This window comes from Rhinolophus ferrumequinum, chromosome 9 (genome assembly GCF_004115265.2).
Source record: "Rhinolophus ferrumequinum isolate MPI-CBG mRhiFer1 chromosome 9, mRhiFer1_v1.p, whole genome shotgun sequence".
Lineage (NCBI taxonomy): Eukaryota > Metazoa > Chordata > Mammalia > Chiroptera > Rhinolophidae > Rhinolophus > Rhinolophus ferrumequinum.
Genome location: NC_046292.1, coordinates 80,665,956 through 80,691,397, shown reverse-complemented (window position 1 = coordinate 80,691,397; position 25,442 = coordinate 80,665,956). Strand labels below are relative to the sequence as shown.

General features: G+C 35.4%; 1 protein-coding gene across 1 annotated transcript in view; it reads right to left on the bottom strand.

Moving 5' to 3' along the window:
* RANBP9 (RAN binding protein 9) overlaps positions 1-25,442 on the bottom strand; it is an 81,331-nt gene that overhangs the window by 43,346 nt on the left and 12,543 nt on the right. The window contains exon 2 of the mRNA XM_033115926.1: positions 23,749-23,860. Coding sequence (XP_032971817.1) covers positions 23,749-23,860 — 112 coding nt within the window. The remainder of the gene's footprint in view (positions 1-23,748; positions 23,861-25,442) is intronic.

Below are 25,442 nucleotides of genomic sequence, written 5' to 3'. Positions count from 1 at the left end.
GATTAAAACATTCCCAAATAAACAGTAATACAGAATTTGTCTCTAGAAGAACTGTGCTACTAAGAAATAGTATGGTGGAAAAGGACACTAGGCAGTAACTCAAATACACACAAGGAAATAAAGACCATCAGCAAAGATAATTACATTGGTAAACATTAAAAACAGTACAAATGTACTTTTATTTGTAACTCTTTTCTTAATTTAAAAGACATAAAGCAATAATTATAACTCTCTCGGCTTCAACTGTGTGTAATTTTATGACAATAATAGCAAAAAGGAGAGAGGAAAATGGAGATATCATGGAGCAAAGTTTAACATACTACTGAAATTAAGTTGGTATTAATCCAAATTGTATTAAGATATTACCTGAGTAACTCTCCAGAGCAACCACTAAGAAAACATAACTTGAAATGAGTTTCCTTATGACCCAGCAATTCAACTCTTAGGTATCTATCCAGAAGAAATGAAAACACATCCACCCAAAAATGTTTACACAAATGTTTGCAACATCATTACTCATAACAGCCAAAAAAGTATTTCAACCTACCAATGTGATATATCCTTACAAAAAAAATGTGATATATCCTTACAATGGGATGTTATTTGGCAACAGTAAGGAATAGAGTACTGATAAATGCTATGAATGAATCTTGGAAACATGTAAAGTTAAGTCAGGAACAAAAGGTCTCCTATTATATATTCCATTTATATGAAATGTCCAGTATAGGCAAATCCATAGAAACAAAGTAGGTAAGAGGTTGCCTAGGGCTGGGAGAAGTGACTGCTAATGGGTATAGGATTTCTTTTTCAAGTGATGAAGATGTTCTACAATTAAACAGAGCTAAGGGATATGCAATTCTGTGAATACACTAAAAACTACCAAAATGTATGCTTTTAGGGGTAAATTTTTATGGTATGTGAATTATGCCTCAAAAAAACTCTCATTAAAATATAAACAAGAGGACTTCTGGTTTCAGCTCCAATACATAAAGAGCTGAAAATTTGTCACTCCCATCCTCACATCAAGGAAAAAGGTGACCAAACTGAAAATCAACTCTTCTTAGACTCATCAGAAAACTGAATTCATCAGGCAAAACGCCTCCAGGAAAATTGAAGAGACAAGTGAATACAAAGAATCAGAGCTGACCAGGACCAGGAAGGAGCCTCCAAAGACAGTAACTGGTAGAAATTCTTTAAAGGTAACTGATGAATTTGCTGGAGACTGTGTGAACTACCGTGTTTCCTCAAAAATAAGACCTAACCGGAAAATAAGCCCTAGCGTGATTTTTAAGGATGACATCCCCTGAACATAAACCCTAATGTGTCTTTTGGAGCACAACTTAATGTAAGACCCGGTCTTATTTTCGGGGAAACACAGTAGGTTAACGATTAAAATCCTTCCCATTATAAAAAAGCCTCCAAGATATTTATGGGTTTTACCTTCAGGAGCTCCAACAAGTTATCATCAAGAAAAAAAATTCCTTCCAGTTTTGGACATGGGGCAGGGCGGGGGAAAGCAATCTGGTCTCAACACAGACCTTCTAGCCTTCCTGACTGAAGTAAGGGGATGGGAAAAAAGACTAGGCGCTTCTGGAGATCACAGCCTAGGAACTCTCGTTCACTACACTGAGATTTAATCAGAAGATGACAGAACACACTTCCATTCCCCAAATACTTTATCGCCACATCAACAAGGCTCCAGTACAATAACAGATTACAAGTGAGAGAGCTGTAAGACACACACTATTTAAGGAGTTTCTAGGGAAACCCAAAACAACCAGAAGAAAACAACAAGGAAACTAGAAGAAAATGAAACCTCTGACACCTATCGTGTTTCCCCGAAAATACGACCTAGCCGGACAATCAGCCCTAATGCATCTTTCGGAGCAAAAATTAATATAAGACCCGGTCTTATTTTACTGTAAGACCGGGTATGATATGATATATATGATATATGATGTGATATGATATGTGATACAATATAATACCAGGTCTTATATAAGACCGCGTCTTGTAATAATTTTTGCTCCAAAAGATACATTAGAGCTGATTGTCTGGCTTGGTCTTATTTTTGGGGAACACGGTACAAATAATACAAACACCTAGCAAACATTAAACACAGCATAAATCCTAGCTCAATAATTATAAACCTCACAGCCATTACCTGTTGACCTGATTTCCTATCACGCAATAAATCATGCACAGTTTTCAACAATAAAACTAAACTACATGCCAAAAAGTAAGAAAATTACATTCAAAAGAGACAAAGCAAGCATCACAGCCAAATTCAGGTATGGCAGAGATTTTGGAATTATAACACTAAGAATTTAAGGTAACTGTGATTAATATGCTATGGGCTATAAGAAAGAATGAAAGCAAAATGCTAAAAATCGAAAACATTAACACAAATCAAGAATGCTTTTTTTTTTTTTTTTTAAAGATTTTATTGGGGAAGAGGAACAGGACTTTATTGGGGAACAGCGTGTACTTCCAGGACGTTTTTCCAAGTCAAGTTGTTGTTCTTTCAATCTTAGTCGTGGAGGGTGCCATTCAGCTTCAAGTTGTTGTCCTTTCAGTCTTAGTTGTGGAGGGCGTAGCTCAGCTCCAGTTGCTGTTGCTAGTTGCAGGGGGCGCAGCCCACCTTCCCTTGGAACCCGCAACCTTGTGGTTGAGAGGACGCACTCCAACCAACTGAGCCATCCGGGAGCTCAGCAGCAGCTCAGCTCAAGGTGCTGTGTTCAATCTTAGCTGCAGGGGGCGGAGCCCACCATCCCTTGCGGGACCCAAGGAATCGAACCGGCAGCCTTCGGAGTTAGGAGCATGGAGCTCTAACCGCCTGAGCCACTGGCCCAGCCCCGCAAGAATGCTTTTGATGGGCTAACCACAACTGAGGAAACAATCAGTGATGTTCAAGGTATGTCAATGGAGACACCCCAAACTGAAATGCCAAGGGGGAAAAAAAGAAATCGGAAAAAAAAAAAAAGAATATACAAAAACTGTTGGACAACTATAAAAGATGTAACATGCATATAACGGGGATACTAGAGGAGAAGAGAGAGAGAAACTGAAGTATTTTAAGTACGAATGACTGAGACTTTTTCCAAAATTGATGACAGACACCAAACCAAAATTCCAGAAAGCTCAGAGAACAGTAAAGAGGGTAAAAAGCAAAATATGAACACCTAGGCTTATCATATTCAAATTGCAAAAGTCAAACAGAAAACCTTTAAATAAGCTAAATGACACACACAAAAATATTCTATATGAAAGACAAGTAAGAATTATATGACTTCTCTTCAAAAACCATGCAAGCAAAAACGAGACTGGAGTGAACAGAGTGTTGAAATTTAAAAAAAAAAAAAAAAAAAAAAACCAACCTAGACTTTAATACCTAGAGAAATTTTCCTTTAAAAGTTAAGGACAACTACTAACAAACAAAAACTAAGGGAATTTGTTGCCAATAGACCTGCCTTTCAGGAAATAGTAAAAGTTTTTCAGAGAGAAGGAAAAGACATGGCAGAAACTCAGATCTACATAAAGAAAGGAAGAGGGTCAGAAAGAAATAAATGAAGATAAAATCTTTTAATTTTCTTATTCTGAATTGATCTTAAGTAACTGTTTAAAAAAACAGTAACAATGGATGATGGGTAATTATAGCTTATGGATAAATGAAATGAGTGAAAGCAGTATTAACGGGATAGGAGGGAAGAATTGGTTACAAGCTGTTATAAAGCACCAGTATTACCTGTAAAGTGATAAAGTGTCATTTGAAAAAGGACTTACATTAGTTGACATGGTCTACTGCAAATGCTAGGGCAACAACTAATAAGATTTAAAAATAAGTATAATGATAACCTTAAGATAGGAGCGAAATATAATTATAAAATGCTCAAAACCAGAGGAGGAAGAAAACAAGATTTTTTTTTTAAAGCAGCAAGGAATGAATGCAATGAATACAAAATAGTTATAGACAGGATTGATATCAACCCAATATAACAATAGTCACTTTCAACTTCAAAGGTCTAAATAAACCATTGAAGAGAAACTGGATAAAAAACAAGCCCAACTATATGTTGTCTACAAAAAACCAACTTTAAATAAAAGCAAACAGATAGATTAAAAGTAAAGGTATGGAGAAAAGCATACCATGCTAGCACCAGTCAAAAGAAAGCTGGATTAGCTATACCAATTTCAAACAAAGCCGATTTCACAACAAGGGAAATTATCGGGGATAAAAAGGAGTTTTACATAATGAGAAAGTGTCAATTCTCAAAGATAACAATCCTGACTGTGTTTATGTGCCTAATAATAGCATCAAAAGATGTGAGGCAAAAGCTGATAGAATTTCAAAGAAGAACAGTTAAATCCACTACTATAACTGGAGACACCAGCAAACCTGCATCAGTATCTTGTAGACAAAGCAGGTGGAAAACCACTAAGGATACAGTAAAACTCAACAGCACCATTAATCAACTCGACTTCATTGACATTTATAGAATACTTCGCCCAGTATCAGCAATATACACATTATTCTGACGCTCACAAAAACATTCACCAAGACAGACCACATTCTGGGCCCTAAGACAAACCTTAATAAATTTTAAAAATTGAAATAATACAAGGTATGCTCTCAGACCACAATAGAATTAAACTAGAAATCAATAGAAGATACCTGGAAAATCTCAAATATTTGGAAATTAAACATCACACTTCTAAATAACAAATAGATCACAGAAGATTTCAAGGGAAATTATAAAATATTTTGAACTAAATGAAAATGGAAACACAACTTATCAAAATTTGTGGGATGTAGCGAAAACTGTGTGTAGAGGGAAATTTACAGCACTGAATGTTATAATGATCTAAAATCAATCATTTAAGCTTCCACCTTAGGAAACCAGGAAATACGAAAAATATAAACCTAGAGCAAACACAAGAAATAATAATAATTGAAGCAGAAATCAATGAAATTAAAAACAGAAAATCAACAAAACTAAAAGCTGGTTCTTAGAAAAGGTCAATAAAATTGATAATCTTTTAGCCAAGTTAACCAAGAAAAAAGAGAAAAGAGAAATTATCAATATTAGAAAGAAATCAGCAATTATGATTTTCAGTAATAGTATCACTACTGATCCCATGGATGTTAAAAGGATAATAAAGGAATATTATGAACTCTATGCCCACACATGTAATAATTTAGATAAAATGGACCAATTGCTTCAAAGACATAATCTACCAAGATTCACAAACAGGAGAAAACAGATAATCTGGATATGCCTCTATAGTCTACGGCCATACCACCCTGAACGCGCCCGATCTCGTCTGAATATGCCTCTATATATTAAAGAATCTGTATCAGTAATTAACAATCTTCCAAAAAGGAAAACACCTGGCTCAGAAGGTTTAATTGGAGAATCCAGAACACTTAAGGAAGAAATGAAACAACTGTCTATAATCCCTTCCAGAACACACAAGCAGAGGGAGTAGTTCCTAAATTATTCCATGAGGAAAGCATTACTATAATAATACTAAAACCAAACAGATATCACAAGAAACCTATAGACCAGTATCTCTCATGAACACAGATGTAAAAAATAAACAAAATATTAGTGTATCAAAAATGTATTAAAAAACAAACACTATAAGTGGAATTCATTTCAAGTATGCAAAATTGGTTCAACATTTGAAAATCAGTTAATACAGTCTATTTCATCAACAGGTTAAAGAGGAAAAACTTTATGATCATAACAATAGATGGCAGAAAAAGGACCTGACAAAATCTAACACTTATTACACTTATTCATGATTAAAACTGAGTAAACTAGGAATAGCGGGAAACTTTCTCAACTTAACAAAGAGTATCTACAAAAAACCCTATAGTTAACTCATACTTAATGGTGAGAAACTAGTTGCCTTCCCATTAAGATTGGGAACAAAGTGGTCACCTGTCACCACTCCTACTCAACATCATAATAGTAGTCCTAGTAACCCAGAAGACAATAAAAATAAATAAGGGGTTACATATTGCAAATGAATAAAACTGTCCTTATTTGTAGCTAACAAGAATGTTTATGTAGAAAATCCCAAAGAATTGACAAAACACTCTTGGAATTAATAAGCAATTATAGCAAAGTTGCAGATACAAGGTTAATATGCAAAAATCAATCACTATATACTAGCAATAATAAACAACTGGAATTTGAAATTTAAAACACGGTGCCATTTACATTAGCACCAAGAAAAAGGAAATAGGTATACATCTAACAAAATATATACAAGATTTATATGATCAAAACTATAAAACTGACTGCAAAATCCAAAAACTAAACATATGGAAAGATATTCCACGTTCTGGACAAGATGACTTAATATTGTTAAGATATCAGTTTGATCTACAGATACAACATAATCCCAATCGAATTCCAAGCAAGTTATTTTATGAATATCAACAAGGTGATTTTAAAGTTTATATGGAAAAGCAAAAGATCTCAGAAGAGGAAACACTACAGTAAAGGAAAACAAAGCCAAAGAACTGTCACTACCCAACTTCAAGACACACTATAAAGCTCCAGTATTGAAGACCACATGATATTGGCAAAAAGAACAGACAAATATATCAATGTAACAGAAGAGAAAGCCTAGTAATCAACCCACAAAAATATAGTCAACTGATTTTTGACAAAGGAGCAAAGGCAATTCAATGGAGAAAGGAGTTTTTTCAACAAATGGTACTGAACAAATGGACATTCACTTGCAAAAGTGAATATAGACAAAGACCTTACACAAAAGTTCACAAAAGTTAACTCAGAATGAATCATAGACCTAAATATAAAACAAACACAAAACTTTAAAATGTCTACAACATAAGGCAGCAAAAAATTTAGGTAACCTTGGGTTCAGCAATGACTTTTTACATGCAAAATGAAGAGCAAGATCTGTGAATGAAAAATGAATGAGTTGGACTTCACTAAAATTAAAAACTTCTGCTCTTCAAAAGATAGTGTTAAGAGAACGAAGACAAGCCACGTATCAGGAGAAAATATCTGCAAAACACACATCTGATAAAAGACTTGTATCCAAAATATACAAAGTTGTCTTAAAAGTCAACAACAGGAAAACAAACAACCCAATTAAAAAGTGGGCAAAAGATCTGAACAGATACTTCACCAAAGATCTACAAAATGGCAAACAGGCTTCTGAAAAGATGTTTAACATCCCATGACATTGGGGAATTGCAAATTAAAACAATGATGAGATACCATTACATACCTATTACAATGGTTAAAATCCAAAAAACTGACATATTAACTGCTAGTGAGGATGTGGAGCAACAGAAACTCTCCTTGTTGGGTGGAAATATAAAATGGCACAGCCACTTCGGAAGACATCTGGCAGTTTCTTACAAAGTTAAACATAATCTTACTATATGACCCAGCAATCATGCTCCTAGGCATTTACCCAAATGAGCTGAAGATTTATGTGCACACAAAAACCTGCACGTGAAAGTTTATGGAAGCTTTATTCACAACTGTCAAAAACTAGAAATAACCAAGATGTTTCTCAATAGGTAAATGGATAAACAGTGGTACATCCATACAATAGAATATTATTCACTGATAAAAGAAATGACCTATCAAACCATGAAAAGACATAGAGAAATTTTAAATGCATATTGCTAAGTGAAAGAAGCCAGTCATAATTGTATAATTCCAATTATGATACTCTAGAAAAGGTAAAATGATGGAGACAGTAAAAAGATCCAGGAGTTTGAAGATGGAGGAGAGCGGGGAGAAGGAGGAAGGAGAAGGAGAAGGAGGAATAGGTGGGAATTTTTAGGGCAGTGAAACGACTCTGCATGGTACTATAATAGTCGATACATGACATTATGCATATGCCAAAACCCATAGAACTGTACAACACAGAGTGACCCTAGTGTAATCTGTGGGCTTTACTTAATCATGATGCATCAATATTGGTTCATCAATTACAAAAATGTACCACAGTGATGAAGGATATCAACCGGGGAAACTGGGGTGGTAAGGGGGAAGAGTACATATGGGAACTCCCTGTACTACTTGTTTAATTTTTCTGTAAATCTAAACTCATAATTGACATAAACTGTAAACAACCCAAAGTTCTTCAACTGGTAAAGGGATGAATAAACTGTGATACATCCTTACAATGGAACACTACTCAGTAATAAACAGCAATGAACTACTGGTACAAGCATCAACATGGATTCATCTCAAATGCATCACGGTAAATGAAAGTGGGTCTCAAATGGTTACATACTACACAATTCCTTTTATATGTCAGTTTTGAAAAAGAAAACCTACAGGGAAGAAGAATGAGTCAGTGGTTGTCAGAAGTTACAAGTGTAATGAAGGGGCATTCCCTATTAGGGAAATTTGGGGAGTGATAGAATTATTTTGTATCTTGATTGTGATGGTTATTGCAGGACTCTATGCATTAGTCAAAACTCATAGAACCACACAAACAAAAAAAGGTAAATATTATTATATATTACCTAAAAATAAATTTTAAAAAAAGAAATAATCCAATAAAAAAGCCACAAAAATGCTTACAGGGAAAATAACTAGAACCAGGATACTCATCTGTAACTCACAAACTACCAATCTTAAACATTTAATAAAGATACGAACATATACCCATTTCTTCTTTATGTGGAAGAAGAAACATATAACTACTTTCAAACATCAGAAGTGAACTGCTGATATATACCCACCTGGTATAGTAGTGCTATAAAATTAAACCAAAAATATTTCATTCAAAGTTGCAGATGCTCCTCTGAAAATATTTCAATCAGGTTTTTAAAACATGCGTATTTCAGGATTAAAAGAAAAAAAGCAATCACTAACCAAAAAGGTTTAAGAACTTATAAAAAAGCAAACAAACAAAAGATCCTTAGAGAGCTAAGGTAGTGAAAGATCGTGAACACATCAGAAATGATATGACAGTGTAAGCAGATTAAACTTTACTGGGCCACTGTACTAGTGGTGTTTTTTTATTGCCTGTATCTTACATGTTTGGACAAAGTTTTCTGGCCAGGGAGACGGCTCATCCCAACGCCAGCCCTTAGACCTACTGAAGGACCTGAGTGGGACCATCTCTCTCATATACAAACCAACCAATTCAAGTCGACAGCCCAGCCATCTCCTTATCTAACTCCCACACACACACACAAGCCAGTACTTCCCCTCCCCTAAATCATCCCAAGGTCAGGTACCAGACGACTAGAGACCACTCCAATAGCCCGAATCCCACTGGAATTATTCAAAAATGCCAATCCTAAACTGTTTACCCTGCCCTGCCTTGTCTTTCCCTCAGAAACCCCAAAAAAAGCTCTGGCCTAGGACTTCCCCTCACTCCTATCTTCTGCCACCTGACCAAAACCTGACGCTTCCCCTGTGACCGTGAGTGGCACGCAAGACCCCTTCTATGGGACCTGAGAGCATAATAAATTTCCTTCCAAGGCTTGTTCTTGTTTCCTCATGTGGCCACAACAACTTTAACATACCACATCCAACACATCCATCTATAGAACAGCCACTATTAATATATAAAAGAAATTTAAGAACATGCATATCTAAAATATTATAAATTAAATACTAATCACTAGATGATTATCTGAGCCAACAGAATTGAGGTAATTTAAAGCTTAAATAACAGAAAACCTAGAGCATTCTGATTTATCTGTGATGCACAATTTTGCTCCAATTCTAATTCTACACTGACAGCAAAGCAGCTACTTATCTCTCTATATAGTCTACCCCTCACTCATTCCTCCCAAAGCAGAAGGATCATGGAAAACAAAAATTAATAGGCTCTACTTACCTTTAGAAAGTCCACAATAATATACATCAACCCTTCCTTCGGTTTTGTATTCTCCCATTATGTCTCAAAGAGCTATAGATATACACAATACCTTAAATTAAGGCCTGGCTATGTGTACTAAAATGGCCTACAAGTACCTATTAATTAGTTTTGCCTCTTAACTAATAATTAAGACAATAAATGTCTAAGATCAACAAAAGCATACTACTAGTTAGCGAGTTCCTCTCTAAAAACTTTATCAAGTAATTTCATCTGTAATTACAAGAACAACAAATAAACATAACTTGGCTTCCTGACTTTTTAAAGTAGTCTGTTATAGTGTTAAATGTAGGTTAAGGAAAATAATTTATCACATTACATGTATAAAACAAATCCTACTTTTCACTTCACAGGCACTAAATTATTTATGAATATAGTAAAGTAAAATTTTGGGTTAGTAAAATTAATTATTTATATTGCAATCTATATTTAAAATCCTCTTTATTTTTCAGCACGTCCCTACAAAATTTATGAACAATGAAAAGCAGCAATTCCAAATCATGCAAATAAGTTAGTAAGAAACTACTTCACATTTGAATTTTATAAACTTGACAGGTATTATACATCATACCAAGTGACGTGTACCTATAAAACTATGGATATTGGGGTGTATTTTACTATTTGAATTTTCAGTGGTAACTTTTCTCTTCACAAGTGTTAAGACTTAAAATTTACATTGGATCTTAAGACTTTTTTCATAGGATGTCTCCACGTTTTAATACAAACAAGTGGGAAAATATTGTTTTTATTTGCATCATATTAAAAATTTTTTAAAAGAAAACTATCAGAAATGAAGGCAAACTAAATGGAACAAAAGAGGCCCCACAGGAAAAAAAATGGAACAAAATGGAGGAGATTTTTTAAATAAAGAAAGAAAAAGATTTTGTGAGCAAATGATACAGAAGTTAGGCAAAGAAGATCCAACACACACTCATAACTGGAGTCCCCAGAAAAGAAACCTATGTAAAGGAACAGGGCAAATACTAAAAATGATCACACAAGAGAACTTTTCTGAAATAAAAGAATATTTGAACCTATTATTTAAGGCCACACAGGAAGGTTAACACCAAGATAGATTAATGTATTGCTACTTTAAAGGAAAAAAAAATCTTTGGGGCATCTAAGGAAAAGGCCAAGGTTCTTGTAAGGAAAAAGAATGGCTTAAGACTGACAATAATACTTCATATCCAAGTCCATGGAGCTCACAAGAAAACGTAAGCCATGGATTTTATATCCAATCAAATCTTCAAAATATAATGGGTCTAACGGTCATAAACAAATAGTTATGAACCAGAAAAGACTTAAATATTGTTCCCATGAGATCTTCCTGAGCTCTCTAGTTAAGAATGAGCTTCAGATGACCAAAAAACCTAAGAGAAGCTTTGCAACAAGGTCTGGTAATGATTATTAAACATACTGAATTTAGAACTAACACTAAATGATGAAGTAACAGAGTTGTATATGCAAATGTTACCTGCTTCTACAACATATAGATATAATGCAATTAACAAAATGGAAAAAGGGAGAGTTTACCAAAAAAGGAATGAACTACTGATACACTGGTCTACCTAAATAAATCTCAAATGCCTCACGTTAAATGAAAAATACTCGAAAGGTTACATTTATATGACATTTCCATTTATGTGACATTCTTTTTTCAAAAGGAAAAACTATAGGAACAAAAAATAAATCAGTTGTCAGGAGTTAGGAGTGGGAAGAGGATTTGATTATAAAGGTGCAGTAAGAGAAAATTTGGGGAGGTATTCAATATCGTGATTGTGGTGGTTGTTACATGATTGTATGCATTTGTCAAAACTCATAGAACTATATCCATCACCCCGAAAAAAGTGAATTTTATTGCATGCAAATCAGTAACAAATTTTTAAATGCCAAAATAATAGTTACCAGAGAAGAGGGAAGGGAAGCTGAAGAAGAGGTTACTAGATAATTCCATTACTGTTCACAATAGAGAATATCTTAAAAGGATGGGAACTGCTGGTGTTAGTATAAAAGTAATTTTCTAAACATAAAAATATACTAACCTCCCCCGCCTCCCCAAAAAATAGAAAAGAAAATGAACATTATAAAAAAACAAAACTCAAAAGTGACAAACGTTTCAAGTTTCCTCCCCTATCTAAAAGTAACTAGTGTCGCCAGTAACCTGTGATGCATGTGCAGTTTTCTAAGGCATTATTTGCTTATATTTTCAAAAGGAAATAACGGAGAGATAAAGCAAGAATCAATAAAAATGGTTACCTGCCGGCATGGGGGAGGGGGGGTGCAAGAAGAATTGAAATGAGCCTTCTGTGAAGTACCTTCTTGTACAGCTTTAATTTTAGAATAACGTAACTATGTTTAAATGCTTTACATAAGAAAAACGGCAATACCGAAAAAGGAAGATAAATTTAAATAAGTGAAACTAATAATACGTCAATTGGGGACCAAAACACAGAGAAAAGAATCACTATAAAGCACAGTATTTTGCATATTTATCCCTATTGGGGTTTAGTCTAACAACAAGAAAAACTGTAAAGAAATCCTATAGTATTCAATCAATATTCTTGTTAATAATTATTTTGGTATTTTAATTTAGAATGTATAATTATGTTCTAGGACAAAGCAAATTAAAAAATCATGTCAATAACATTAGAAACAAAGATTTTCAGAGCAAAAAAGAGATCCAAGTGTAAAATTAGAAAATTTAAGTAAAACTGATTTGGAAAGTCTGCAACTTTCTTTGAAAAGCATTAAACAATAAGATGGATTAATAGGGGCAGCCAGTTTGCTCGGTGGTTAGAGCGTGGCACTCATAACACCAAGGTCACCGGTTCAATTCCCACATAGGCCAGTGAGCTGTGCCCTCCACAACTAGATTGAAAACAACCATTTGACTTGGAGCTGAGCTGCGTCCCAACAGCTAGATGGAAAGCAATGACATGACATGGACTTGATGGGCCCTAGAAATACACACTATTTCCCAATATAAAAAATTTTTTAAATGTAAAAAAAGATGGATTAATGAACAGATTTGGGATAAAGCAAACATAGCAAAATTCTAACTGTAAAATCCAGGTGGTAGACACACGGGTATTCACTGTATTAACTCTTATGTACATTTGAAAATGTTGAGGAGGAAAACTGTTTCCATTCTATACTGTCTAAATCACCAAGAGAGAAACTCTGGGATGAACCTCAGCTCTTAACCAGCCTGTGCTTCTAACCAAAAACCATTACCACTGTGTAATCATTTTGAACATTTCAACCACTCCTCCAGAAACACCTACCCAAACTGCCAAATCACCCACAAAAAATCAAAAGATCTAGGACCCATAGACCGTTTTTCCTTATTCTGTAAAACTTACTTTCTTTCACCTGATTCCAACAGTAGTAGGCAAATAGCAAACAATATATCTGAGATAAACAAAAATAGACTGATTAAAAACTGCTTTTCTGGTTTTGAAAAACTGAAATACGATTTCAACTAATATGTTTATTATTGACAAAGTTATACAACCTAAAAGTTACACTGAAGGATTATGGGTATCTTCAAAGCTTTATTAAAATGAGATTTTTCTCTGAATTTTTAATTAAACTCATATTGAGTTGAAAGTGTAACTAATGATACACATTATACATTTTAATTATAGATTAATACATTTTAAAAATCTATTTTATGTGATTGAAATACATCTTAAACCAATTTTTCTTTTTTAGACTAATGTTAAAATTTGTTTGAATAGAGAAGAAAGGCTGGGAAAATATACCGCAAAATGTCAACTGTAGTTTAATATGAGTGGTAGGATTCCAGATGCTTTTAAAAATATAATAGTTATGCTGTTTAATATTTCACATGATTTGTCTGATTTCCCCCTTTTTTTTAGTAAATTTTACTGGGGAATATTGTGGAACAGTGTATTTCTTCAGGGCCCATCAGCTCCAAATCATTGTCCTTCAATCTAGTTGTGGAGGGTGCAGCTCACAGGCCCATGTAGGAATCAAACCAGCAACCCTATTGTTCAGAGCTCACACTCTAAGCAACTGAGCCATCTGGCCGCCCGATTTCCCGTTCTGCATTAAGAGGGCATTATACTTTGTAACTGGAAAAAAAACTCTCTTAAAAAAATCCACATTAAAAAAAAAAAAAATCCACATGTATTTGCTGGGTATAAAAATAACTGACAGAGTTAAGGGGTAAGGGTGATTTGAAATTTCACCTACATTGAAGATAACCAACCCAAGAATAATTTAAGAAATGTCATGGTTATATATATGTCTAGGTCACTTTTCCCACATCCACTGGGTACTGTTAAATAACATTTTTTCTCACCACCAAAAATGCCACTCCTACCATGGTTTCAGAACGTAGGTAAAGAAGTATCCAAAAATCCAAGACTCACTTAGTTACTTCCACAAACACCAAGTATTGACATGCTGTACAAGCACAGAGCTGGGGGTTTACAGAAGATGTTGCGCCTACCCAACTCCACTCAGTCAACATGCTTATCCAGCACCTATTTTGTGCCCTGCATTGTTCTATGCACTGAGGATACATACAGTACTGAATAAAAAGGACGTCTAATCTCTTTGGCTTCTCTTCACAGAAGCTGTCTTTCACTGCTATACCCTACCTGGCATCTTCAGCAATTCCACCTCAGAAATCCCACCACCTGTCTTCTTAAACCTCACTACAAACAGCCACACTATATATTATAAATGTCTCCATTTTGTCTGAGTTTATCAGCTCCTTACTGATTTCATTTCTTCCTTACCAGCCTGAACTAATACTGTCCATTTAAACATCCCCTCACTAGTTACCTCAACTACTACAATTGTTCTTCCAACTTACCTAGCCTGTAATTTCCTATTCTGCACCAATCATATAATTCAACTTGCCTCCTAACCAGCTGAGTATATAGACAAAAATGGTATTATGTATGTAAACTGCTATCACAAAAATTCAAGGTTTTAAACCTCGTAGTTCCTCAATACTTTTACTTCCATGATCAATGAATATTTACTAAGCACGTGTGAGACAACATAAATTAAGCTGTGAAAAAAACAAGTCTATGCTCTCACGGAGCTGACACTAAAGGGAAGACAGATCTTAAACAAATAATTGTGAATATGATGAAATGCTATGAAGGGGAAGTACAAAGTGCTAAGAAAACAGATAACAGAGGAGCCTAACAATATAGAGGTGTAAAGGTAGGTTATCAAGACAGGCTTCCTGAAGTAGAAATATTTATGGTCCAATCAATTCCATATTCCATCCCATATTCCTAATTTATATTTAAGTCCCCAATTCCATGCCCTCAGCAAAATAACTCACCTCCTCAATCTTTCTTTGGACTCGCGGGTGAGTCATCTCCTTAACTGATACATAGGACCAAGTTTCTCCCACCCCAACGGAAACTGGACTCATCTTTCTGGAGAGTAATTTGGCCATTGTATCATGAGTCTTAAAAATGTGCATGCCCTTTCTTTTGATCCAATAATTCTACTTCAAGAAATCTTTCCTAAAGAAATAGAGATGGATTTCATGCGTAATAATTACTTAATAACAGTAAAAAGAGTTAGAATCAACTTAACAAATAGGAGAGTAGCTATGAATATGCCTTAACATACATACAACAGAATGTGTTGCAGCCAAAAAACAAAAACAGATAGTCAGAGCTTTTAATCTTATTGGAAAATGGTTTTAATTACGTAAGAAATACCTAGTAATAAATACATATAAGTAAATCAATAATAAAAACAGGATGTAAAAATCTGTTAAGAAAAATAGAACTATGTTTAAGATATTAAAAGGTATATATATAAAAACTGAAAGCAAACAAGTTGAATTATTAATAGTGGTGATACAAGATTATAACATCTTCCTTATATTTTTCTGTACTACCCTCTGAATCTTTCAATTGGCAGATTTTTCTGAATGGATTAAGAATTACTGTTTTCCACAACAGCAACACAGCTACACAAGCCTACTGGCTCCACTACCTATCCCCATTCCTTACCTTAATCTAACTCTTTACACACTGCACTCGCTTCCATCCCAACTGTAAAGAAATTGCTATAACAAGGATTAACAACCCCTAAGTGACAAACCAGTGGACACTTCAGCTCTCCTTTTAACTGACTTCCTTGGCTTCCAACACACAATACTCCAGGATCTTCCTTCTAACTCCCTGACCATTCCTTCCCAGAATCTTTAGCTAGATTCTCCCTCCTAATATACTTTAACTATGGTTCTCATGTCCATGCTAGGCCCTCTCCTTTCTTTACGCTACATACTTGGGGGATCATATCAATTCCCATGGCTTCAACAACTTAGATTCTGACGACTCCAAAATTCACCTACAGTTCTGCTCTCTCTCTTCTAAATGCCACTGATTTTTAGTCAAAGCTTTGCTATTAATTAATCATCTCCATGTCCCACAGCAGTTCAAACATTATTCCCATCATCTGCATCTTCAAAGTCCCGCTTCCCTCCAGTATTCTGTATCTTGTTTAGCCACACCACCATCTATCTGATCAACTGTCCAAGCCAGGAACCTGGAAGCCATCCTTAGACTCGCTCTCTCTCTCTCTCTCAATAGCTACCCTCACCACTCCCACTTCCTAATCAAGCTGTTTTTTCTTTAACCATCCCAACTAGACAGCAAATCTGTCTACTTGCTGAACTCCACTACAAAAATTAAGCCCTCAATTTAAAATCATTTTAGCCCGACTGGTCTTCTGGATGTCAGTCAAGAACCTCTCTATTACTGTGAGAGTAGTACTGCCATCACGGTAACCTGTCTAAAACGCAAAGCCAAACTTGCTTCAAACTAGCACCTAAAAGGTAAAGGTAATACAGTCATTAGCATTCGCAGTCCCTCGTGATCCCTGGCGCACCCACAAAGCTCCGTGCTGCTCTCTCCTTCAGTAACAGCAGCAGCAAGTATCTGCAGCAGGCCTACTCTAATAAGTGCTTTAAAATGAATTATTTAATCTAATCTTATGAAGCTGACACTATTATTTCCACTTAACAGATAAGGAAACAAGTTTGTGGAAAAGTGCAAGGCCACAGAACTAATAGGTGGCAGGGCCAATATTCAACTCTCCATCTAATCAATCCCAAAACACTTCATTATATTTTTTTAGCAAAAGCAACTAATCAGCTCCTAAAACACCTACTCATCTTTGCAAACTCTGCTCACAGACTATCTCTGGAGGGATCCCTAGGAAATTAGTGTAAGGACAGTAATGGGTGGCCGAAGGACAGGGAAGTCAGAGACTTATGTTTGACTTGCTTCCTCTTGCATAGCTGTACGAGCTAGGCAAGCTTTCTATGGAGGCTTCCAAATCACCCCTCCATCTTCCAAAAGACTTGGGCCCTTCCTCCACCACACTTCTTCTGTATTTTGCCTATATATCTATTACTACATATATTTCATACTATATTTAGTTGTTGACATGTTCATTTCCCTTCTAACCTACAAACTTCTGGATGGCAGATAGCCTGTCTTGGCCAACCCATCCTTGTAAATCCTAGGATCCTAGCGCAATACCTGGCACGTCATAGGTACCCAACAAATTAAACCTCCTCCTCCTCCTCCTCCTCCTCTATGTTTTTAAAATTTCTATCACAATCTATCCCTAAGCAACAGCCTCATAACCTAACTCCTATCTCTAGCCATCTTTCACACTGCCTCACAACTGCATGTCCTCCCCACCCAGTACTGTCTTTCTAAAACAGATATATCCCTGCCCTACTCAAAAAGACTAAAGGCTCCCTCCCTACTACCTATAGAGCATCCCACCTTAGAACTATCACCGAGGCTCTCTAATATTTGATTCCATTGTTCTGTAAACTCTTCAGTATAATCCCTCAAGTCTCCAACAGTATTGAGCCATATACCTCAGCCAAAGACACTATATATTATAGTTCCACTCCACTCATGAAACTAGTCAGGCCATTTATCACAGTCTGAAATAATTTTCCCCAACAAAGCCTCTCAAATTCTTACTCATTTTATAAGGCCTATCAAATACTACCTCCTTTCTAAATCTGTTACCTTGAGCTAGAACTAATCATTCTCTCCTCAGATCTTCCATATATTCTCTCATTTTTAAAGTACTTAGTATGTCTTAATCTAGAGGTATCTGCATATGTCTGCTCCCTACCCTGCCCTACTGTACCCTCCAAATACTGGACTAGATATACCTTGAGGGCAAGGGCCCACATTCATTTCACTCAATGCATTTACTGAGTTTCTACTAAGTGCCAGGTCCTCTACGAGGAACTGTGGATAAGACAGAGATGAATAATTTCTTATTTATACTTACTCAACTGTGATAGTTATGTGTTCAGTTATATTTGTTAAGTTAATAAATATATTGCTTCCTTGATGCCTTTGTTCACGTTTTTCCATCTGTGTTTCCATTTGCTGCTTATCGCCAATTGAAACCAGAAGGAAAGACTTTTTAAATAAAGCCTTATAAAGCTAGATGGGAAGAAGTCGCTTATTTTTTTCCACTCTCCTAAGAAATAAGCCAGAAAGTTAGCAAGCATAGAATGTTATTTCTATCAGCAGAAGAATTTAGAAATAGAAGAGAGAGACTGGATTACTTGCTGGTTTTTCCTGAATTACTGGCAGAGTAGCATCAGTATTTTGTTTGAAGAGCTAAAAATACTGCACTCATAATAAATTATAATTCTAAAAATTTTCAAATAAAAAATTTTCTCTCACATTTAGAACAAACTGTATCTCCACTGCCTCTATTAGTACGCATAATTTAAAACGAATGAAATTCCTGACTGAAAGTACATTCATAAGACAGACTCCTTTTAGAAATTCATCTTGACAGTCAACAATCACTAACAAGAACACAATGTAAATACCGGGGGTGCCAAAAAAATGTACACAAGTGGACACTTTGGTCAATATTACTCAAGCAGCAGTTCACCTAAATCAGAAGTGTCTGGACACTGATGGTAACCACTTTGGTCACCTCTTGTAATTGCAGAAGTCAAACATGACTTGTATTCATTTTTTATTATTGGTATAGATTGAGTATTACAATTTTAATACAGTTTTTCTTTCTTAAAATGTGTATACATTTTTGGCACCCTCTGTATACACTCTTTAAATATGTCTCCTAAAAAAGTTATGCAAAACGCATGAGAACTTTACTTTTAAATTAATCACAAAATGTAGACAGGCTACTTTAGCCTAAAAAATTAAACTTACTTTGCTGAGCATATCAAAAATTATGTTTAGTTTAAATGAAAATCCAAGGCAGAGAACAAAACATATTATTTCTTTCACTCAATAAAAGGAACTTCCGTCAAGTCTTATTTCTCAGGCAAGAAATACAAGTAACAATCATTATAGCAATCATATTAGAATTTTCCAAGGCCAACTTAGAAATAACGCATATCACAGATAAATTAAAAGGCAATGCATACCTAAATCTTGTCATTTTATGAGAAAACTTGCTGCAGTGTCAATTTCTCTTTAAAAAACAGTGATCTTGGCTCCAAATATTTATTTATCTGTCCTAATCTTGTATGAACAGAGTGTTTAAAAGAAAATTCAATTTTAAATTAAGTATAATAAACTCTCAGATAAGCATGTAACACCGCAAATGAAAGGTGACTAACAGCTGCTCTTTCTGGTCCCTTCTTTACAAAATATCTTTACAAAATATTGATATTTTCAATACGTCTCCAGAAAGATATTATTACCTGGCCAAAAATTATTAATAGCAACATGACTTGCTTTTCTTCCATAAATGAATTGTTCTTCCCTTCCAAAAGCATGGAGTTGGACCTAGAACTTTGTTCAAAAAGTTACCAGAGAAATAAATAAAATTTAACCAAAGACATACAAAAGATTTCTCCAAGAATATACAGGGGGTAGGTATTAACTCTCATCCAATCACTTATTCATTCACATGAATACTAGCTAAAAATTAAGTACTAGAGTTACAGAAATATAAAATAGTCCCTTACTCTTGAATCTGTACAGTTATACACCATCAGTAAGCAATCAAAAACAGTATCAATATTATAATTAGTCTGTCCAAACGTAAGGGAAGCATAGAAAAGGCACGATCCTATTTTGGGGAGGAGAAAGTGCCACAAAAACGGTACCTTTGCACTAGAGCTTGAAGAGTAATTAGTTAAGCTGCTCTGATAGAGAAAGCGACCAAGAGAAGGTAAGCTATAACGAGGAAAAGAGCCTGCATGTAACACTAGAACTATGAGCTGGCACGTCCAGTCAGAGAACTACAAACAGTATCTTATGGCACCATGTAACTGTCATCTACCCTGTGCATTTTTCACAGGTGCTGATTCTGATTAGAAATAGGTCCATGGGAATATTTTCTAACCTAAAACGTTTGTTCCATCCTTCTCTTGTGGGGTCACTTTATGTTGATTGAACTCTGTTTAGCATCCTACTTTCTATTTTCTGGGGCTTATTTCTCCAAGCTTAAGCTTTCAGAAAAGTGGAAATGGAAATTAACCAAATGCCCCAGTTAGAGCTTCCACAGCTCAGGAAAGAGATGAGGTATTAAGAGCTGGAATTTAATTGAAGTAACAAAATGCGAAGTATCCTGTGAAACATTCTGTTCAATTTAGCTGTCAATTCAGTATTTTTATCTGTTAAAGTCCTTTCTTAACCATCTCCACAGTTGTCAACAAGTGATAAATTTAAAACCAAGATAAAGGAATTATTGAGTTTGTTTTTCTAAAAAAAAAAAAAAGGGGAGGGCAAGTAAGAACTAAGGATTCTTTAACATCATTAGTCATTAGGGAAATGTAAGTGAAAACCACAAGAAACCACTAGATACCTATTATAATGGCTAAAAATTTGAAATAAGAAAACATGACAATACCAAGTGCTACTAGGGAGACAGATAACTCATACACCGCTGGTGGGAATTCAAACTAGTACAGCCACTTTCCAAAACAATCTGGCAGTTTCTTACAAAGTTAAAAATGCACTTAACATCCCATCCAGCAATTCCACTCCTAGATATTTACCCAAGTGAAATAAAAACTCACTTACATAAAAACCTGTTCATAAATGTTTATAGTGACTATATTCCTAATTACCAAAAACTGGAAACAACCCAGATGCACTTCAGATGAAGAGTGGATAAGCAAACTGCAGTTGGTTCATCCAATCATCAGTAAAAAGACTGATCTGGCAATACATGCAACAACAGGGATGAATCTCAAATGCGATGCACTCAGTGAAATACGCCTGACTTCAAATGCTACATACTATAGATTCCATTTACAAACCATTCCAGAAATGGCAAAAAACCAGAGACAAAAACTAGAGACAAAAAACCAATCAGTGGTTGCCAGGGACTGGAAATAGGGAAGATTTGTCTACAAATGGGTATGGAGGAATTTGGGGTGAAGTGATGGAACTATACTATATATTGATTATAGTGGTAGTTACATCACCATGCACATCTGTCAAAACTCACAGACCTGCAGGCTAAAATTGGTCAATTTTACTATATGTAAAATATATCTAATTTTAAAAATGAAAGAAAAAAAGAATGAGGGATCCTGGAAACCAAGAGATAAGACTGAAAAATTAAAAGGAGTTAGTCTTCATGAAGGACCCTGCTAAGAAGTCATAATCCTAGAACAAGCTCAAACTGGCCCTACCCTGTTTCTAACAAGATACTGACCTCTTTTTCAGACAACAGAGCAAAACCACAAGTCATGCAGCCGAAGCATGCACAGAGCAGAGAATTTTGACCTCCAGTTATACCTGGAACCAGTTTCTCCCCTACCCCAGAACCAAAGGACCAGGACATGACCGGGACCTAAACGCCAGAATCCTTTCAGATGCGAAGTGTCGATTGTCCAGAAAGATCCAGGAAGACCTGGTGCTGACGTCCCTTACCCTATCTTACCACAAATGGCCAAGTTCCAAAGCCCTCCTATGGAAACGTGCCCTGCCAGCACGTCCACATACCAGCCTGTTCCCCTTAAATCTCGTCCCAAACCCTGGATGAGGGAGACAGATTTGAGCTTTGCTTCCTGTCTCCCTGCAAGAAAGCTTTTTTCTTTTCTCAAAAGCCAGCGCCATAGTATTGGCTCCTGTGTGTGTCAGGAAGTGAGCCCACGCTCGGTAACAAAGTTTTAGATTTTATCCTCGAAGTAACAGGTGTACTAAACGATCTAAAGAAGGGGACAGTCACAGTTCAGTTCTGTATTAGAAAGAACACTGACAGTAATTATAGACCGGAGTGAGAGGAAAACGGGGAGCAACTGGGAGACCAATGAACCAACCACCTCAGTAATTTAGGGGATACATTACCAAGACCTAAGGCAGAGATTGTATAGATGGACAAAGAAAATAAAAGCAGGAAATTCTCAAGTTTCTAGCACTCGTGAACAACTAACCAAGCTAATATTAAGAAAACGATTTTAAACAAGCTAAATTTAAATGCCCGAGGGACATTCAAATGCAAACATCTGGTTAGATATATTGGTCCAGAGCTCAAGGGAATGGCCTAAGATGTAGTTTAGATTTGAGATTCATCAGGGTACTTGCAGCCATGAAAATAAAAGGTCAAGATCATGCAAAGGTAGAATGTGTAGAGTGAAAGGTAAAAAGAACCCTGGGAATCATTCTGCACAACACCAGCATTCTGGGGTTGATGATATAACGTTGAGTATAAAAAGAACTGGCTTACTGAGTATGCAGCAGAATTAGAAATGGTTACAATCACGTGCCTATTTTACTCTACGTCTCTAAACCACTTTAGGCTTCTCTGATTTTATCTTTCGCTTGATCACCCTGGAAAAACTGAGGCAGTTAAAAAGTTATCACTGAATTCCAAGGTTTCACTTTCTACTTTCCATATTATTGACATTAAGAATATTCAGCAAATAAAGAGGAATAATCTACTGAATACACTTACTTTGTCAGTTAAACACAGAAGCAGTAAGTGGGGTTAAATGATCCACTTCAAATACAGGGCAACTTACTCATACAGCCCAATAATTTTATCTTGGTAGGTGAACAAATGATTCCACGGATGCTTTAAAGGATCTCTGATACCACAATGAAGTTATCAGGAAATACCATAGGATAGAGCCAATGATTTCTACGTAATTAGTTCTTAACCAGAGATATGCACCAAAATTCTCCAAGGAGCTTTCTCAAAATGCATGTCTTGCTCAGGCTCTACTTCTAAAATTCCTGATTCAGGAACATTCGGGGTAAGGCCCAAACGACTGTATTTTTAACAGTCCCATAGTGATTCTGATGTGTTTCTCTCTCTCTCTCTCTCTCCCCCTCTCTACATACCAATTCCAAGTTGAAAAGCAATGGTATAAAAGTTGGTTCCAGGATCTACATGGAGCTCTAACTGTAAGCTTCTAAACCGCATGCTAATCCCTGGGAATTGCCTCCCACTGAGAACATACAAACATACATTTCCCTGATCTAAACCTGAAATTCTAAGCCCCAGCCCCTGTAAAATACCATGAATTTTTTGGCTTTGGTTAACTTAGCTTCTCAAAATTCAGAAAAAGACGGTGTAAGAAAAGGCATGGAAAATGAGTCACTGTCTATTGTTTAATTCCAATTCTCCATTTTCTCCATTTTATGGACAAAAGTACCAGAAAGATTTGGTTAATCATGAATTCTAGCGTTAGCTTCAACTAGTATTTAACCAAAACCAGATCTAACCTGCTATACTGGAATATTCAGATTCCACTTTTCCAGTTACCAAAATTTCCAAGATTCCAATTACATCATAAACATTATGAATCAAAACAAAAATAATCACCCAAGAATACCAAACAATTTTCCCACCAAAATTTACACTTACCCATCTCTTCCCTTACTGACAATTTTTACTTCAAAATAATAAATCCCACAGGCTGCTGGTATTGGATGTGTGGCACGAACTGATGCTGCATCTTTTGGGGTTTTGCCATGACCTGCATACAAAACAGAGAGGAAAAAAAAAAATCAAATGAGATATTCAAATGAAAATCGTAACAAATAATTCAGGAACAAATATGGCTTTTAGAATGATATATACCTTTATGCTCCCATCAGCACAAATAATTAAAGCCTAATGAAACATTTATCATCATAATTAATCCAATATGCAAAATATATAGCCCAAGTTAGCCATGGAACTCTTCACACATTACCAATTTTAATAAAATTTCAGAATCTGAACACACTGAACCCAGCAGTTCTTTGTGAAAATTAAAGTATTTTAGAGTAGACTATATTTTTAAGAGGAAAAAAAAGGCTGCATCTGAAGAACATAATGAGAATATGATCTTAACTTTATTAGCCGAAATTTACATATCATTTATAAAATTTTTCCTAAACAACACTCTTTTGCCAAACGGCCTGCTTTTTAAGCCAGAAGCATCTGTGTCAGAGAGTACATTTTTAACTTAAATTTTATAAAATTAGAGTGAATTTGGCAAAACAGCTTTTTAACTTTAAGAATTTAGAATTTTGATCTTTGACATATCATCATTAAAAGGCTGATCCATGAAATTTCTTGGGTCAATTACGGCCTGAGAACTATATCTAATCTCTAGTTGTATTTTCTTTCTTTTTAAAGAAAGAAACATAACACCATACCATTGCTGACATTGTTAGGAAGTGTTAGATGATGGCTTTTAAACTTTTTAAACTAGCTATTCCACAATTTTAATCCCAGAGGGTTTCCTTTACTGACAATCATCTCCCTTGTCCCTCGTCCAAGACACAAATTACCTGGAAAGCTACCATGTGAACACAATCAAGTAAGCAAGACAAAATACGCCCATAAACTACAGAAGAATAAAGACAAAAGCTCAAGTAGCTGGTCAGAAAGTACTCAAAGAAAGTAAGTGAGACAAGTCTCCACAACCCCCAAAGAGACTGTATGAGAAACAATACTCTAAATCATTACTCAGGTGTTTTAGTTAGATATGCTTTACCCAATGCAAACTTACGTCATTAATCCTTCAGTCACACTATAACAATACCTTCATGGGTAGCAGAATTCCCCTCCTCAAATTTACCATGATTGTTTTAAAACTAAAAAACTTCTTTTAAGTTAAAAATCATATCTTAGCCATATAATAACCATCACAAACTAATGAGATCATATCTTCCCTCACCGTACACTTTATGAAATTACTAATGCGTACCCTATCATTAAACAGTTAAGTTTACACTTGCAATGCAAATTAGTACATGTTCACATGGCCCAAAAGAAACTGAATGAACTCAGCCATGAAAACGTGTGTTCACAGATGTCTTAAGTAAATGTGTTATGAGCAGAAGTAACTGACCACTGGGAGGGGGTAAACTTGGCTAAGAAGATAAAAATCGCAGCAGCAATATACAGATGCTGCTTAAACTGCTTTAACATAGGTAGGTAATAGATTTACACTAAGCTAAGCAGAAGAAAAAACAATAGCATAAATCTGCAGAAGGACACCATTCACTTTTTAAAAAATGGACATTTAATAAATTATGGTTTCAGCGAAACATCTTTTTCTTAACAAA